The sequence below is a fragment of the Bombus affinis genome, chromosome 7 (assembly GCF_024516045.1).
Source record: "Bombus affinis isolate iyBomAffi1 chromosome 7, iyBomAffi1.2, whole genome shotgun sequence".
Taxonomy (NCBI): Eukaryota; Metazoa; Arthropoda; class Insecta; order Hymenoptera; family Apidae; genus Bombus; species Bombus affinis.
In genome coordinates this window covers 15,066,768-15,087,058 of record NC_066350.1, presented here as the reverse complement: position 1 = coordinate 15,087,058, position 20,291 = coordinate 15,066,768, and the positions used below count along the sequence as shown (strand labels likewise).

Below are 20,291 nucleotides of genomic sequence, written 5' to 3'. Positions count from 1 at the left end.
ATACGTTACAATTAATTTTCGTATTAATACAAACAATATTACGGAGGCAGCTCGAAGGGACTAGGATTTTATTCAGCCGATACAGATTTGTCATTATCTAATTAATAACATGTTCCAAACATATTTATATTATTATTATCAATTATTATCGCTGCCAATTTACATGAAATTTAATCAACGTTCGCTTAAGCCACTATTTGTTCGCTAACAACCGATCGATCACAATAGGATTTTCATTTTCATGTAAACTTCATACAAACTTAAAAAAGAGAGAAACGAACCAAAAAGAGAGAAATAAAAGATTGAAATTGTTCTCACTCAATGTTGGTGGAGTATAGTTTGAATATAATGAACAATTTTTACAGATATAAAATCATTGCGTTACTAATGTTTATGTGAATTCACACTTCTATGGACGTAACTAAAAGAGAGGAATCTAAAGTATATTTTGCCTTGCATATTTTTCTATACATTTCCGTACTTTTAAATTGCCTGTAGAAATTAGAATATTTGAATTAGTGTATTAGAAAGATCATACTACTTTTCAAACTAACTGTATATTTTGAAAAACTCATATTTTGAAAAAATCAACACTGATCAAACAACCATTCCAAGATTCATCGTACTCGGTTCTTATTTCGTTTTCGTTTGCTCCCAATTTCATCCGAGCGTGTTTCCGCATCAAAGTGGCGAGAACACGATCCCTCGACACGATTTCGAGAATCTTGGACACGGTATTAAGACGATTGCGTTCGAAAGTAAAGGCGGTGGTAGAAAAGTCGGCTACGAAATGCAGTCACGTAGAGAGCTACCATGGCGTGTTTGGAATTGCATTGCATTTGTTTACCTTTTTCATGGAACAGTCGTTGAGAGCCCTCCGGAAATTCGGCTCGCGTTAGCAGCCCGTGGTTTTCGATCGATTGATTGTTTCGATCGACACTTTCATTTAATTATCCGCTCCTCGAACGAAGAAGCTTGTTCAGCGAGATACAATGTATCAAGTAACGTTCGAGTTGATAATCGATACCGCTTCGACGATGTTGCATAAATGGCCAAAATGAACGAGAGTGAATAGTTTGAAATCTGGAAATCTAAGAGGTACAAATAAAAGGTAATACTGGCATGTTCTGAGAAATTGTTGTTTTTCCTGACAAATCTTTTGGGAACAGTTTCAGTTGAATTAAATTGGAACTGTTTATAAATTACAAGTATAAGTGCAGCTTATACCTAATCTAGAACTCTCACAAACTTCTAATTATTCTTCATAATAATAAAATTCTAATCCTCCGACTAATATAGTGAATAAATACAATATATATATATTCTTTCTTTCATTAGCTGTTTCTGATACACTTAAGATGCAAAATCAGTTGTCAGTCGAATTCTTTGCCGTTTAGTAATTACTCACTTATTGCTTGCTTATCAGTAATGTGATGTGCGCGGTAAATAACGGTTAAACCAATCTAAATTACAACTAATTAATTCGACTGTATTTAATAATTGGTGTTACCGTAACTCGGCGAATGATCACGATTAATCTGTCATACATTTGCGATTAAGAAAATATATAAAAATTAACCTACCATGGATTTCATTGCGTTATACTCTCAAATGATATCCAAATGCAACTGCAGCTTTCAAACGAATTCCATCGAACATGTTTTCACGATCCTCCTAGAAACTCTGTCCCTGAAACCCGAAGAATCTCGTTTTCCGTTCGCAGGTATCAATCAGCATAACTCATCGAAGCGCTGCCAACGCACAGAAACCTATTCAACTTTCCCGGTTCCCTCCACCAGTTCTCTCGGAAGTAATAGATACGAAGTAGTAGTAAATCACATGGGAATGCGGCTGGCTCGTATCCCTGGGATTTTCAATTATCATGCACAATGGTTGCAACGCGCGCGGACCATGCATTCGTGGCTTTGTAGATATGTTCCCGTAAGAGATGGAACATGCGCTGGGTGGGCTGAAAGCCTTCCACCCTTGCCTTCGCGTCTTCTAACTCCCCTCTCTCTCCTCTAAAACCGTAGCCAAGGAACGAACGTAACCCCGTGGCTCCTCAGACGGCAGATATATAATCGGGAATAAACTAAGCGAGGACACGCATACCGTCGTGCATCGAGAGAAATGCGAACAGGGCGAGAGGCTGCAAGCTTCAGACGAAGGGTTTATCGGAGGTGGCATAAATTTTCAATGGAATATTGTAAATCCGTGCTAGGTAAAAGGACGTCCTTTTGAGGATAGTTTGTAGTGGTGGAAAGGATCGAGCGATCGTTAGAAATTTTTTCTTCCTTCGTCGTATTTCTTTGATTCCTTTTATCTAATGATGTAGATTATATCATGACAATGTATGTTTTGTTTATTTCAAGGAAATTTGGATTATTTTAAGGAACTTGCAGGGAATGGTTTATAGCGAAAATTGTGAGAAATTTAAAATTACAAGTAAAAGCAAAGTATAAAATTCGTCACAGTGGATAAACCAACTCTTTATTTAAATCAAAATCAGTTGTTTAGCTGTGTTCATAAAAATATAGATTTACGAAATCACCGTTTGCCATCTATTTATATGTATTAGGTCATCCCATAAGTTCGTGCCGACCTTTGTGTATACATTTCATATTTTAAAGAAAAACAAGAGAACTTTTATCGAGACGGAATAATGAAAAATGGGAAGAAGTTGTACAACGAGAGGGGGATTACATTTTTCATGAAACTGAAAGGTATGTAAACAATCTTAACATATATAACCGTTCGAAAAACGGCACGAACTTATGGGATGACCTAATATATTATCATGTATATTATATTTATGCTGTAGGCTTTAATTAATCATTGTCTCGACAATATAGTAATATTCTATCAAAATCCTATCCTGTGCTAGAATCCTATCAAAAACTTTTGATAACAACTGTCCGTTTGTTGGATATTACGAGTCATGGAATTCCTAGGTTATTTGCTAATGTCCGTGTATATTAGATGTGACTTGTGATTTGTTAGATCGCAAAGTCGATATCGAGCTTAAACTTTCCTCAGGTATGATATAACGATAGTTGACAATACACGGTGCACGCGCAATCAGGTCTGGCCTCCATATGCTCCAAATGGTAAATTCAAAGCCAGTGATTACCAACAGATAACATGAAAGCAGATATAGAAATTGAAAGTTTATTCGAAAAAAATGTCTCTATTTGTAAAAAATGTACAACGTAAAAAATTTACATGGGTTCCTGATTGTTATTTTTTCGTTAAATGCTATCTGGTTCATTGGCAATTCATGTTTTGTTGATGTAATTCCAGAAGAATATTTATAAATCCAAAGTAAACAGTCAACATTCAAATCAAAACTCCAAGTGTACACCGAATTAATTTCGACTTTTTCTGGCTTTTATAATTTGTATCCGTGGGTGATAAATCCGCTGATCTATATTTCATTTGAATTTTATCGGTTGACCTTTTCCGTTCGTCGCCCAAATATTCGCTCATCGAAATGTAGATACGTGACACAGAAATTTTTAACAACCTTCCAACATCGATTTGTCCAAGCTGTATTATTTATTCGATACATATTGAATCCAATGCCGTTTTCTCCTTTCTATTTTACATTGGATATATTCGTATAGCACTTCTTTATTGCTGTTACTATTTACAACGAGCGGATAACCAAAACATAAATTCAGAAACGTAATTAAGTTGTTAAAAAATTTTTTATCGAATAAACAGAGATTAATTTAAGTTCACTCGCCCGTGGAAATATTACTGAAAAGCCTTTTAAAAAATCCATCAACGTCCCTTCAACTTATAAAGCTTTTCTATGTAGCAAATGAAATTCCACATTTTTTAACGTCTTTGATTATAAATATTTGCTTATTATGTCTAAGACACAGTAAGACCTTAATTATCCCAACTAATTATCGCACACGCTGTCAAATAACTTTGTTTCCGTACGAGAAGAAAACGCATACACATAGAAAATTCAATACCTCTTTCAATTTCGACTTTTGCAAGTCAACGCATCGCTTAGATTTTCAATCTCTCGGACATAATAATTTCTTTACCTACGCTTTCCCTATTTTTTAATACATGGTTTTATTTCTGCCGAAAATAGATTACATTCTCTTTATATTTAAAAGAACTAAAATCGACCTACTTGAAATTAATTTATATTTATTAACTTTTGGTTTCATAATTAAATTGAATAACACGATTTTGAAACTGTAACTAGAGGGAAGAAACATCGTAGCCTTGACTTCTAGCAAGTAATATGTTTCCTTATGGATGTTGTAGTGCTCCGGATTGCCAATCGTCGATCGAAATATTCGACGGCCTTCCCGAAGGAGGGACGCTTGACACCGCGAAATCCCTCAGGAAAATCTGCAGCCCTAGCCATGAGCTTCCACCGGAATTCGTGCAACAAGATACGTAAGTGGATTCTCCAGTTATTAGACGAGAAATACCAACGTCGTCTACAGTGCGCGGCTTATTACTCGGATACTGTACTAAGAAGTCCTTGGCATTCCATTCGATTCAGAACGCGAAATGCAAACCGCCCGTGCCATCCGTTGGCGAATTGATACACAGCTCGTTGAACTTCCGAAATTAATGCCGAGAACTCGTCCGTTGATCAGCGACGTTCAGTTGACATTCTCGCCATGGAACAGTATTGTGAGTCATCAACTTGGAAAATTTGTCCCGTCCGTCGCGCGAAAATGTCGCAGATCTATACTTACAATCAAAACAGCTTTCATGAATTTAAGTTATGGATAGTATTTTTGACTCGTAGACGATCTACAGGATCTGAGCTATAGGTCTGAATTAAGTTACTTAATTTCATAATATTCATTTTGATTTATCGTGTAAGATGTAGAATACATACCAAAATTAGATACTCCAAAATTAAATAATTCTTATGTCTAGGCTTATACTAAGTTGAGAGTTAAATGTTTGGAATTTAACACGTTCGCTGCTAGTCGAATTTTTATTATCTAAAAAATGATTTCAGTATAAATCTATATCGTGAAACATTTCATACGTTTTATTGTCTGTTATATATTTTATTATGCTTTATTTTAATCCATCCTTTGCATCCAAGTCGATAACGTATATACTTGTATCAGAAAAATTCATTCCGTCATCGGTACTTACTCAGTGAAGTTTGCTAATCAGCGAACGCGTCGATCTATGTCAACACTCTATCAACCTGTCAACTATGAACTCTACGAGAGTTCAGCATTAAATTTCCTAAAACTTTGTAAAAAGACAGACTGTAGAAAAATATCGAATGTTCCTATTCCACAGTGAAACCTATGTCGATCCCTCGCTAGGTTAATCTTCGAATCATCCTTCCAGGATATAAACTATTACCAGTAACCTACATTAACGCAATCAATGCTCAGAAACATCAAAACCCGGCATTCACTTTAGCATGCACGATTCCATTCAACATTCCCGTTGAACGCAATTGAACGTATTCAACGAAGTCTCTGACAGCGTTCGATGAATAGAAAAGCCGGGACTATGGTTTCCTAGCGTTTCCTTTGCCTCTATTCGATCTAATCAATATGACGCAGAGCAGGCCAAGCAAACCAAGCAACGACAACGATAATAGGGCGTTTTTCGATTTAAAACCACGCGACTTGATCGCCGAGTTGTCGATTCCTGGTATGTACACGCGGAGACGGAACACGAGGAAATAGGGATGGGTGGTACGTAATCAGGAATCAGCCCAGACCTATTCGTCATTGGCGCATCCGGTCGGGAGAACGAGACACCGAGCCGCTCATCTCGTCGGAAGTCGAGGATGAAAGATGACTGCGCCGCCACGTGATGCACACCGCCGTGTACGCATGTTTGCATTTACGTCGAGTACACGGCTTCCAATAGAGGGAAGATATTACAGACAGACAGCGAGAGAGAGAGAGAGAAGGCAGAGGTCGACTACTCTCTCCGCTGGATTCGTCGCGATTCGAATCGACAAGATGCATGTAGACACGCGGACCACGCATGATGGCTCACAGAAGTATGCATTTGAACACTCGCAGAAGGTCATTACGATTACACGTTATACGAAATATTATAGGAAGCATTTTGAAATTTTATTAGTACTATAATGAGACATGATTACGATTATATTGGTGAAGTTTGAAAGAGAAGTGGAAATGTATAATAGAAGCTACGATATATTTAGTACGAGTATATATTTTGGAAAAATCTTCAGAATATTTGCACGGTATTCGTGATATTAGTAAGCCGTAATATTTTGTGACACCATTTTTAGAGAACTGTTTCGTTACTTGTCTGACTCTCTGTCTTCAGATTTTCTAATTTTCGAGTAGTAAGAGTCTATTAAGGATCAAGCAGCGAAATAGCGTGTAAAGATTATATAAACGCAACTTTATTTGAGAAACGTTTTAAATGAAAATAAAAGCTATTAAACTAATACAAATTACGATATATAATATATACATTGTTAGGAAATGGCTCGGAAGTTATACAGAAATGTCACAAAATTCCTCGATCCATATCGAATGGTGCTCCTCGTGGAACACGGTTTCTACGAGCTCGTAAAAAACATTTTAATGTCGGTCGATCTGGTTCTTACACGTAATAACGTGAACATCATCGAAGAAAAAGAGGCTGCTACCGTGAGAGACGAATTCCTTTCTTGTTTTTTGCCATAGTGGAATTTGAATATCGACCATGAACGCGATTTATACGATCCTTTTATTCGCCCTTTATTGCAGATTCTTTTTTTCTTTGCTAGCCTTTGACACGTCTAAGCTTCGTTGATATGGTATCCGATGATCGTAATTTTTACGTGTAAAGCCATCCCACGGAAACGGAATTTTGAAACGGATCGGTGAAATTCTGGCGTGCGATGTCTCTAACTGTCGTGTAACGCGCGCGCGTAACTCGGGGCCTTGTCAGTGATACGTATGTACGGTGCATGCTCAGTAGAGTAGGTACGTGTGTGATAGGACAGAGCGAGACGTATAGCGCGTAAACGAGCCGGGGAAATTTGTATGATCCAGCGTATTGCAAAGAAAGCTGCTCTGATATCGGAGTAATACAAAATTATTTTGTTTATTATATCAGTGGCCCTAGTACTAATTAGTATAACTCGAGTACTGGAAAATTGAGTATTCAACGTCGTGTAGCGTAATAAGTTTCTGAAATAGAGTTGTGGGATTTAAAATATACTAAGCGTCTGTAAAATCCACAATCAATTCGAAACGAACTGACTATATAAATTAACCAGTCGTGGTTAGAGTAATTAATGTAGTATGTTTGATAGTTGCAAATTCAATGCCCAACCATATAGGTATAAGGTCTCTGAAACAACAGATCTCGAAATAGACCGAACAATAATAACGTTTACGATCATTTCGAAATAACATATAACATAAACATATAAACTAACAAATAAATAACAATTGACAATGTCAACAATGGTCGGCATTATAATTAGAATAGCTTGTGAAATAATATGGCTAATAAATTTCTAAAATAGCGTTATAAAATTCAGAACAGGCGCAACGTCAATGAGTTTCATAATCGATTCGAAGAGAATTGAATACAGAAATAACTAATAAATTCTGAAATAGAATTATAGGTTTCAGAATAGATTCGACGTCAGTAAAATTCATGAGTGATTCGAGAAGAATCGAAGATAAAAATATTTAAACGCGATTAGAAACTCAACAAAGAACAATTAGGTAACGACTGTCTTGATAATTAATGTGACTTGTATGATGGAAAATTAAATATTCGATGATGTTTCGAATAAATTGTTCAAATACAATCGTGATTATAAATTTGTATTATTTTATTAGATAATGCTGCCTGGGAGAGTTAGAACTCGTAACATGAAATCTGCACTTTGACTAGATTCAGTTTACTCGGAGATCATCAGGAACCGTGCGGCTTACTGTACAAAGTTAGAGAAACATCCCAACTTCACTACAAGTTTTTTCAGAAACTTCCCAATCAGAGAATAATTAGAGCGAGATATCCACTGAACGCACAGCGTTCGTCTACGTTTTCGTCATTGGATTCAAAATGATGGACGGATGATAAACACATAGCATTTAATAGTAGCGTCTCAAATCTGCGAATATTATATTATATTATATATAATATCACGAGTGTAAAAGCTCCTATAGTAACACGATAGTAAACATACACACGATAATAAACGATACTTCAAAGAAAGAAAAAAAGAAAGAATTATATGTAGAATATATCCAATAACGCATGAAATTTACAATCGATCCGAAATGCATCAGATATACAAATATCCGTTCGAAGACAAGGCAATTAAGCAAAAAAATTCCAATCAAACTTTGCTCTATCTATAAAAAGAGGAGAAATATAAATATTCAGCGTATTTATTCCACGCGAAAAGGGAAACGTGGAAATGAGATATCAAAATGAAATTAGTATTTGATGTATTAAAACGCGACGTCCGGAAAGGGTCTCACCCTCAAAGGAAGCAGATCGTTCGATTTTAATCAGATAAATGTCAAAGTAGCTCGATAAAGAATCACGCAGCCTAGAATGGACGTATCTCCGGCTGAAAAACGTGACGGGAAACCCAGCATGAGAAAGACTTTCCCCTGCACATATTGATCAGCGACAGGGAGAAGGCAGCAGAGAAGGAGGGAGAAGCACGATCTGAATAGGTTACATTCCAAATCCTTTCAACCGCGATCGATGCTCACCCTCCGCAATCCGTAGAATCGTTCTTCTACGGGCGAGCCACGTCGGTCCAAAAGCTGGACTAGAAGGATCTAATTGTGAGGTACGAAGCGACTGGAATTCCTGTGCAAACGTAAACAACGCGGTTAATAGTGTGTCTGGTTTGTGAAGTTAGGTACTCTAATGCACTGCTAGCATTCCTAGTCCTTAGCGATAGAAAAAAGGGTACGCAATGATCATCAGGAAGTCTTAACTAGAATGTAATTATTAAAGAATGAAGATTATAATTTGTATGACAAGAACTTTATTAATCTATAATTTAAATTTTAAGACAAAAACACAAGTTTCCGTTTAACAGAATATTCGTGACAGATAATAGCGCATTTACGATTCTTCGTCGAATGTTTAATTCTCTACTTACAAAATTAAGTTTAGAGTTCAATTCGGAAGGTTTCCTTCCTCCAAATGAAATTAAAACTCAATCCATATCGTAGAACTACGAACCAGATATTCCAGAATTCTCGAAAAATTTCATGAATAGGTTTCGTCAGTTCCATAATTCAAGCTTTAAAATAGAAATGTAATTTTCCTTTTGTCCGAATATTTCCGATGGCTTCTGTAAATTCACGTTTTTATTAAATCTCCACTCCGAATCTATAGAGTTCAGTCAACATTTAAGTCCGGAAGAAAACCGTACGAACGACTTCGATTCATTTTTTCCGAATCAGATCCAGGCGCTATCCATATCGATAAAACCACAAACTCCGCAATTCTAGAATATCAGCCTCCGCAAGACCACAGTTCCATTAACTTCCTCGCGCTAATCACCAAATTACTTTTCGAACGTGAATATACCGAGGCTCTACGTAAAGATCAACCGTAGTCCCAGAAGATCCGCAAATCCAACCTCCATAAGCTTCCCTCTTCGACGCTCGAGAATAGCCAGAAATCCCCGATAGAATGATCGTAATTAACCCAAAAAAGATGAAGAAAGGGGACACGATATCTCGAGGACAATTCACGAGAGCGTAGGTGGCAAAGTCTCACGAGACCAGCCCGGTCAGCCAGCCGTGGAAAGAGCACGACATACGAGGGCCAACATGGCAAACAAAGTATCGCAAACTTTCTCTTGGGAGATCGGTGGCAGCAGAAGTAAGTGCAAAAGGGAATGCCGCGGAGTGCACAGATGCGGCGCATGCATTATGTAAGCAGCGAGAAACAGACGAACACGAAATGTCCGTGGGCTTCCTCACGACGATACCTTACATCAAAAAACCAATGGAGGCTGTTTTTTAGAGGAACAGGATGCCTTATCATTTTCTAGACGGCTCGATTTTTACCTGTATAGTTATACAGTTTATACAAATAGTCTAGACACTTTACAACAAAAAACCGATGCATGATTGCTTTCTAGAAGAAGAAGAAGAATATTTTCTGATTATTTTCTAGGCGAATCGATTTGTAGCTGTATAGTTGTACAATTTATATTATTAATCTAGACGCTTTAAGACAAAAAAATCGATGAATGGTCGTTTCCTGGAAGAAGAAGATGCCTGATCATTTTCTAGATGGATCGATTTTTAGTTATATAGTTTATATAATTAATCTATACATAGTTGAAATTGTGTAATTTTGTATGCCAATGACGAACAATATCGTATGACAAATTGAAAATCATAGGGCCGTGAAGCAAGATTTTGAGAAGCTGAATTCAGTGTCATAGGTATCTCAACTTGGAAATATATCACCCCTTTAATGCGATGAAGAAATGAAATTTCATGATGAAGTTTTTATTTCATCCTCTGTCACGATACCTTTCCAGCACATGAAATAATATAATTAACTTTATACAATAATAACTGTAGAACGTCCTTTTATGACAACTGGTAATACTCAGCTCTTGGTATGGGATTTTTAAAAGAATATGAGAAAAAGGAGAACAAAATTAAATTCGAAGTAAATGATATTTGAAATAGAAATTCCAAGCGTTCTCTACAAGATCTATGAGAGTGGCTGACTAATTTATGGAAATGATTGGTTTGCTATAATTTTAGAAATTTCAAGTTTAAACTGGTTTTTTTATTCAAATTAGATTATTTGCATGATCTAATGCAAACAAATTTTATACTTTATTATTTCTTTGCTATATATTTGTCGGATTAGGGTCAGGATTATGGAGAGGGGCGTTTGATGAATTCTCATTACAATTAGCCATTGCCGTGATACAATAAAGAGCTTACTAGCACAGGCTTATCAACAAGGTTAGGCACTCGTAGCACTAGTGATAATGACCTTAGATTCGAAACGAATCCGCGGTCACGGGATGATAAACGTATGTTCTCGCACAGTTCAAGTCTAACTCTTTGTTAACTAGATGTGAGGTATTCACTGGTTGTAAGGTGGTACTGTCATTCGTCGATGAGATCGTACGAAAGAACGAATCTCCGTCTCGATGATGCCGTCGAGGAAAGCTATAATGGGTGTGTCTAAGGACATGAGATCCTCGGATTCGTCAACGAAAGCTTTCGTTCCAAAGGTGAGGGAAATTAGCGCTGTTGCTAATTGGTCGATCTCCATATCGGCGTTTTGAAAGAGATGCTGGCCGCCCTTGAGGGGAGGTTGTTGACGGGGGGCAACGTTCGTGGAAGATAGGTTTCTCCTATCTTCCCGTAGTTGCAACAGAGTCTTCGCTTGACTAAATCTTAAGATCTATAGCGGGTCCTCACGTTACTCGGAGCGGCATTTGTTTAATCTAAGTTACAACGTTACGGTATTCCCGCGAATCCAAGGAGGGGTTCCGGTGTTCTTTCATCTCCGACATATTTAATTTTGTAAAAAATGAAGCGCTGATCGATCGTAAAATAGAAATAAATCTCAGTTGACGTGAAAAGATAAAGTCGAGTGCACAAGTAGGATAATCTTTCGTTACGGGATGAATTAAAGAACACGATAAGAATGATGATATTGTCAAGGCGTTCGAGTAAACCATTCATACGGTCTAGACGCGATGTTTTTCACGAGGTAGGCTCTAGAAATCTCACGGAAATCAAAGATTATAAATGTGAAGTGTCATAAAGCGTACTAGACACGGACATTCATTTTATTTTGTTTCGGCTCATGAACTTCATGTGCAATTTATCTCTCGACACAAATGAACGGATAAATTCAAAATTTATCTATACTGCTCAAAAATTATTCTAGAAAACAGCGTCAGAGGGGAAACGCTTATTATTTCAAAGAAGTAAAGTGGATTGAAATTTCGTGTAAATTTTTCAAGCCCTCGAAACGTTCGACTAGATACCGTATCGCGTTGAAGAGATCCTTTTCCCCCGGAAAAAACAATAATTACGCTGAGAACAGGTGCGCTAAAACTTCGACGATATACACTCTCGTTTACCAGCGCTTCGTGAGTTGCGATAAATTCACCGATTATGTTTTCCTAGCGTATAAAAATGCAGCTATCTCGCACCGAAAGTAACTCTAAAGGGAAAAAGAAGATCGCGATCTTTCGATTCAACTGCTGTCTTTTTCAATTGCTAACGCTTAAATCGCGCCGTAAATAGACTCTTGATTAAAATTTACTTCTGCGAAGGATATCCTCTAAAACGCGTTAGTCGCAAAATAAGCAGAAGCTCAAACAAAATTCTCTCTCTAGGAAATTACTCGAATTTCCTTCTGTTACCGTAAATTCCGCAATAATTTCCCTTAAATTGTACAAAAACGGGCTTTAACACGAGCAATTTCATTCTAGCCGGCGATGAACACGTATTCCGGCCAAACTTCTTCGGGCTCCTATCGCAAAAACCATCGACCTTAGCTCGGCGACGACGTAGCGTAGGTTTCTCCCCTTCTTTCTTTCTTTTTTTTTTTTTTTTCTTTTTCAATCAAGCTTAATTTCTAACGCCGGCCAGACAGGATTTATGCTCGGCTACCGGGAAGCGATGAACGTGCGTGCCTATGAGACTGTCGCGTGTTTTATGTCGGTTAATCTCGTAAAAATTCATGCAAAATAACGCTCGTGTTTCATCCGTTGCCCGTTCTTCTCCGTAGCCGGAGGCACGTTTTCCATTGTTCAGCCGCGGTCCGACTTTCACGATGCATTTAAAGCGACTTTAGTGAGAGGGACGCGAGCAAGAACCGGCTGGAATATTTTGTGCTCGGTAATAATGCGATCAACCACCGGTGCAGGGCTTATCGTTCGTCCACGGATACGGAGACAAGCTGTTCCATGGAAAACCAGCGGGAAAAAGCCTTTAACCAACGGGAGAAGAGCTGGTTTGTGGTTTAAAGCTAAACAAAACGCGCCGATGAAACTTGTTGAATTTCTTCTTCGTTGATTTAATAATATGCAGAGGTTGAATTGTTTCAGTAGTTGGTGATCAAGCAGAATTGATTTTTTGGCCATTCCGTTTGAAAATATGTAACGTTCGAAAAGATTGAAAGCATAAATTCATCGGCATTCGGAGGACAAATTGATAGAACTCATCATTTTCTTATGTAAAATATAGAAATAATCGACAGATTGTACTATCGGTGTACTTAAAATATTTACTATCAACCAAGTTTACAAAAAGCCCTCGACTAACAAAGTAACAAACAATTCAAACAAACTAACCCAAAAAGGCCTCGAAACTTTTATCGAGCTAATCACTGATTACGCCTTGAAAAAACAAATTTCATCCTAAATAAACTCCACATCGTAAAACCAATTATTGATTTCATTCACGATCCACGTACACCAGCTACACGTGACAGCATAAAAACGGACGACCACGATTATCCATACGAGTAGGACACAGCACGCGCCGTTTAATCCGCGTCCATGCGTAGACGAGATACATCGAGGATCAATCGAGGGCACCAGGGGTTGTTGAGTAATTTAATCTCCGCGTGGCATCAGCGGCCAACTAAAAGCCACTCTGCCCGTTAGGAGGACGACTAATGAAGCGACTCCACACTGTGTCGACGATCATCGGGTCCCTCCAGCTTCCGGCAAAATCAAATGCCGTGGTACTCGCGATCGAGCGTTCGCAGCACTTAATACAGGGCAAACAATCACGACGAGAGATCCGCGCGTATAATTTCCGGCAGAGTCAATAATAATTGATCAGCGATCGCCGTAGACGAGGCACGGCGCTGGATTAAGCCGCGGTTCGACCGCCATTGTTTCCGCATCGAATTAAAGCCGTTTACTTTGGCCTTCGATTCGTAGCTCGTTAAAGCAGCGGCCGAGAATGAAAACCGATTGTCAAGAAGCCGAGATTATGATTGTTAATGCCTTGTTATTTCTCGGGGTTGTAACGGCTTCTATTCCGTTGGGCGGTATATACATTTAAGGTAATTGCCGGTATATATTGATTTTGAGATTGTAGGAGAAAGAAAAATTTGATATGTCATTTTAACTGGCTGGGTAGTTCTCGTGTTAATACATATCCTTAAAGTAGAAATTAAAAATTAGAATGTTGCGATCACACTGCATTTATGGCATGTTTGATGATACAACAATGCGAAGAATGCAGATAATATACAGAAATGTGTATAAAATATTGAAAGTGTCATTCGCAATATTTAACGGATGGAACGTTTTTCTATCTAAATTCCATTTTGTAAATTATATTTACGAAGAATACGAATTTGCGTAAATATCCGCAGTTTAGTTATAACAGAAAAACGATAGAATAATTTTTATTATAATTCTACTGTAATTCCCGAATCTTTATGTTGCAAACATATTCTTGTTCGTAACATGTAGGAAAATCTTTAAAGCTTTAAGGAAATCTCTAGTATGCGCTTGAAATGAAAAATCGTGCATATCAACAATGATTTTTTCATGCATTTCGTTGACAATAGAAAAATACAATTAAGTCTAAAATGATCGAAAGAACACGGCAGAGTTGATCCTATTGTTCAGTGGTGCTTGTCTTTGTTAAAAAAGAATTAATATCAATGAAAAGTTGAATTTCAGTGTATGTACGTACACGATGAATAAATTGTCAGGTGACAACAACTATTGTATGGTCGTTACTTCGTTGCGCTTCGATACGTCCGAGCAATTGTGTACATGCGCTACTTAAGTAGAGTGGACAGAAACTAGTCTGACAATCATTACACCAAGCAATAAATTGCTTTACTTACTCACGATGTTAACTTGGTTTTAGATGTTAAGTGGCTCGTTCGCCGTTCGTCAGTTTTACAGTTGTAAGTGGTGTCCTAATGGATCTGTAACACTAATTGTAAGAATTTAACTCCGACATTTTATACAAATTTACATTAAATTCTTATTCCCGCGTTTGTGCAAGAATTACTAAACTACGGATATTTATACATTTTTGGCAAATTTAAAGATGTAAAAATGCACAGAATTCACACGGTGTATCAGAATATACGAAATATTTAAAATATAAAATATTTCTATTTCCTTCTCTTAGTCGATACGAATTAGCATAAACGCCTCAGTTTAATAATTATCTATATTTTACTTATGTTACCCTGATCAAAATATCATTAATTTGAACCAATTTTATCACCAAATTTTAAATGCATAAAATACATACAATGCACTGAACGAAGAATAACAGAAAAAAGTAATAGGGAAAGCTAAAAGCAACGATGAAAAATAAGTCTAGGAAAATAAACTCTCCGTCAGAAAAACACAACGTCATATCACTCCATACGAACGAACCGAAACTTTCATGCAAATTGCAAGGAAGAAAGAAGTTCCACGTGTATGTGAATATGACGCATAGGGATGGTTGGTCCGCGTATAGTTCGCGTTAAAATCTCGTTTGAGTGACGTACGAGCCACGATTGGTGTCTGACAATCTTCTCGAGAAAGGTATTCGAAAAGACTGGCACGCTACGTTCTGCCTGTCCTACCTGGTTTGCACAGGAAAAGTACACACTGGATGGATCCCAACGTTCGCATATCAGGAATTCGCGAATGAAAGTTAAAAATGTTAAGAAAGTTAAAGAGTCATTCTACCAAAACATTGACGCGATCTTTTCTGCCAATTTAATAACGTTGCCTCGTATATTGGAAGAATTTAAGTAACCTGTTCAATCGAATATAAACCATACTTTACTTCTTGCCACAATTTTTCTTAAAAAGACTCTTTTAACATTAAGAGTATCGATGACTGAAATATAAAACAAAGAAATCAGAATGCAAAGGAAAGACAAGTCTTTATTTGTATACTTTACCAAAAGAACTTATTCGTATGTCCAAAAAAGTAACATTGTGAAGCGATAATTTCATGAAAAATGTTGTCAACCCTGTTGTTGTGCTGGTTAAGGTGAATAACGAAACGTAAGAAGAAAAATTGATGTGTGAAATCTATGCTTAAGTTTCGAAGCACAACGATCAAAAGTAATAACGATACGTATGGAAACCGAGATTCTTGAAAAACCAATAACGGAATTTCGATGGAAAAATCGAATTTCGTGGGAGCATTATGCGGCGTAACATCATAGTGTATGCGCGGCTCGCGAGTGAAATTTCAACGAGTTTTTGTTGTCTCACCCGAGTTCGTCTCCAACGTTTACCCGATTCGCCGCGAAATGCGATTCGCTATGCTCGTCACATTTTTCTCCTATTTTTCCCTCTTCCCTTTTATTCATTGTTGTTTTCCTTCTTTTTGAGTTGCAGGGATCTCTTGTTCATTTCGTATATACGTCAGCTTGACGTATAAATAACGGTGTAAATAACATTAACATTGTAGGTGGTTGTTCGAGACATGAAACCACGGTTGCTCATGTGAAATTATGTTTAAACTTTCCTTCGTTATTTATGCTTGTTTGCTACTCATTAATTAACAAACGTTGCCCCGTGCAATTATAAATTTTTCCAAGTTTTTAATCAAAGAAATCGGAAACCGCTCGCGCTTCAACGTTCCTTCGTTCGGCTTACCATCACACGAGGCTAACGTAGCATAACCGCGGGTGAAATTATAACTTTGCTAATTTCGCAAATACCAGCCTCACTGAAGCAAGTTTTGTGTCAATAACGCAGTTAATCTTCCGGTTTCCCAAATATGTATATATACAGTGACTCGCGACAATATTCGGATATTCTTCAAAACAGAATAACTTTCTTAAAACTGGACCAAACGACGACTTCTTTTTAGAGTTTACAAGCATTACTTGACTAGATGATATGTGAAAAGAATCTTGAAAAAATTGCTATTGATTGCAATTGAGTGGGGAAGAAATTAATAAAAAAATTTTTTACGACATTTTTATCTGAATCTGTAGTGAAAATTTGAACAGTACATTTTGTAGATTTATTTTATTTACAACACATGGTGAAAATTTTATAGAAATGAATTAACGCTGCTGTGAGTTACAATGGTTAAAAATGATGAAAATCTTAGTTTTTCATGACTATTGGCCAGAAGCTGCAATAATTTTAAATTTTAAACATCTTTCGATGTTGGTTGCTTATTTCCGTATCAACCGATTTCAATGAAATTTTCTGCGTGTATAAAACTGATATAAAAATGTCTTAAAAAGCGATCTTTACCATTTTCCTTGTGATTCCGAGCAATTGTAATATTCTCAAAAATTTCATTTACATGTCATTTAGTAAACTAGAGGAGATTGGTAAATTAATTCTTCAAACTTCTCAAAAAGACTCGAGTCGTTTGACCCAGTTCCGAAAAAGTGATCTTGTATATATTCGCCGCTTTGTCGTGCTACGATGACCGAGACCAACGCCTTGTATCGCTAATTAAACGGAGCATTATAATTTCCAAAATCATATTAACTCGGGAACAAAAGAGTGAATCCATTTAAAAACGAATTTCCTAGGTTCGTGATGTTTAATGGGATACTGTAATTTTTAGAGGCGCGCTTTTGTACCTCAAAACTCATTAAGTAACTCTCAAACGATGTAACCGACTCGGTGAATCTATGGGATATTGCAGGATCTGAAGGATATTATGAATTGGATGAGTTCAGAAGTTCGCAGGGCTACGAAACTTCGAGATGTCTTTCCAGAGATGGTAAACGTTTCAGCGATCCCAAAAGTTTATAAGGGACTTCGAAGAACTCGGAGATCTTTGAAAATCGATTTTGATATGTCTCAAAAAATTGGGAGATTCTTGGACGTTGGGTAGGATTGAGAAATTAAAGAATTCCGGAATTCGAAGGCTCCTAAAATGGTACGAAGATCTCCGAATGGTCTTTGGCCTCTAAAAAAAATCTCTGAAATAATATTTTTAAAGTCGAAGAAATAACTCTTTAAATATTTCATCCTCGGATATTCGCAGGTTTTACATACATATCTGAAATTATTCAAGGCTCTTTATGAGGAACCACTCTCATTACCATGCTGAATTTTACAAGAACCTTTGATACCATTCTCTAAAAGTCGGAGAGATCACTCTTACAATTTCTTATACATTTAAACGAGCTAAATTTAGATTTTCATATCTAATTTCTTATCTGTGTCAAGCTTCCATATGCTCGCATTATTACTCTCACAAGAATTTTGTACCGCCTTAAAAGTTAAAAATAGTATTTTTATGACAGCTCGTAGATTCATAAAATTCGCATAACCTTCTTCATAACCGATTTAATTATATTAATCTCCTTTATATGGAATTACTTTATTATTGTTCCGAGTCTCATAAAAATTTATTGACACTTTTAAAATCCAGAAAGGTAACCGTAAACCGATATCCCATAGAACCATAAAATTCACATCACTTTTTTCGTAACCGATCTTAATCGTATTAAACTTCCCTATATTATTCAGAAATAATACAATTCCGAAAGAGACGTCAGTTGTTATCACTCGACGTCATGGACGCTTCAGACTATACGTTACAACGTAGTTTTCTATTCGCTTTTTAATCACGCAACTAATTAATTTACTGGGAAATCGGTCGAATACGGTGTCGCGTCCGCCAAGCCAAAAACCGTGTTAATTTATTCCATCAATTAATAACCGTCCGATGGCACGCGACAAGACGTTATCATGGGACAAAACCGTTGCGGCAAACATTGACTTATCACTATACGCTGTCTCATGGAGGATTCAGGCGTGGGTTATCGCGAGACACCGTTCCCAGGACGTTCATTTACAACTTCGAGCCGAGCAAAATGGAAGTGAACGACGTGGAAAATTTACATGGCGCTTTGTGCCACTACTTGCCCAACTTACATACATCGCGTGGAAACGTAGCACACGTAAGCTTGTCAAGTATATGGTGAGACGTACCGCTTTGACATAAAGGCGCCGGCTTCATAATTCACGGGAAACTTCCTTCGGGCGTTTCGACTTAGCGTCATAAAAGAAAAGAAACGAGTAGGATACGAGAAAGAGAAACAGAGTGATGGAAAACGATGTCTGTAGGAGGACTTCACTTTCCTTTGTGTGTGTGTGTGTGTGTTTGTCCTTACCGGAAAATCCTTGTGAATTCTATTCAGAGTCCTCGGGAACAAATCGAAGCGAACATTATTCATAATAGCCGGCTGAGCAAACGTGCCAAACGCCGCGTTTATTATTCACACGGCCGCATTCTGAGAGAAGCGACTCGACTGAAAGACGTTCGACGTTCTTCCGTTACTATCGACTCTTGAGAAATACCAAACTGACAATAGCAGAATTTCAAATGGGATGAAATTGGTTTCCTTTAGTGATTGCTCGCAGGTGTTTGCATATCTACGTACGATAGTCTCTTTTTATTAGCTGCCAATCTATTACGCAACTTTAAGATCATTTTTCGACTTCTTCAACTTTCTTTAAATTCTTATTATCTAAATCGAGAATTTTTATGTTATCATGACGAAACACCGAAATATAATTTCTATTAGACATAACTTACATCCGGGAGTTCTAACAACTATACCTTTACTAGCCTTTCGAAAATATTATTACTACCTTGCGGATGTCCATCCATTTATGTAGTATCGTGGACAAAAGGCCTAAGATATCTGCCGAACCATAAACAATGCCGCGGGAGCCGCGGCATCGTCGGGTACATCAATGTGTCGTCGGTTCTTTTTAAGTGGATAGTTTCGTGGAAAGGGCCTGCGTGACTCTGGCCACGGGCGTTTCGGGACACGTGTCTCGAACGACGAGAAAAGACAAAAGAGACGCTAAAGGCAGTATTAGTTGAGAAGCCGGAGAGGACGGATGCAAAAGGTGTGCAGAGTGTGAATTGAGAAGCGAGAGCGAGCGAGTGTAGAAGCCGAAGAGTGTGAATCGGGAAGTCGAAAGCCGCGTCTGAAAATAAGACGTACGGCAGCATTGTAATTATTTCGTTGCTTCGAATATTATTAATTAAATCAAAACATCATTACTTGTCCTTTCCTCTAAGACCCATTAAGATACTACATTTATGAAAACTTGAAGGCTGCAAAAATATAAAAGATATTACGCTACGTGTAAAAATAAAATAAAACGTTAGAGAATACTCTCGGTAATATTTGGTGGGTGAAGAACTAATGATTTTAAGCGCAAGCGGGCTCGTGCGATAAAAGTCAGAATCTCTCGTCAGATCCAAGAAGAGCGAGAAAACGATCGAGCGCAGGTATGTTTGCTTCTGAATTACACACGGTTCGGCTCGTTGAAACCACGGGGAGCATCCGTT

At 37.5% G+C, this 20,291-nt stretch overlaps 1 protein-coding gene across 13 annotated transcripts in view; it reads left to right on the top strand.

Annotated features, from left to right (window-relative positions):
- The window catches only part of LOC126918437 (uncharacterized), a 266,330-nt gene that overhangs the window by 227,113 nt on the left and 18,926 nt on the right, over positions 1–20,291 (top strand). For all 13 annotated transcript variants that reach the window (XM_050726334.1, XM_050726326.1, XM_050726332.1 and 10 more), the window contains exon 11: positions 4,288–4,422. In XM_050726334.1, coding sequence (XP_050582291.1) covers positions 4,288–4,422 — 135 coding nt within the window. The remainder of the gene's footprint in view (positions 1–4,287; positions 4,423–20,291) is intronic.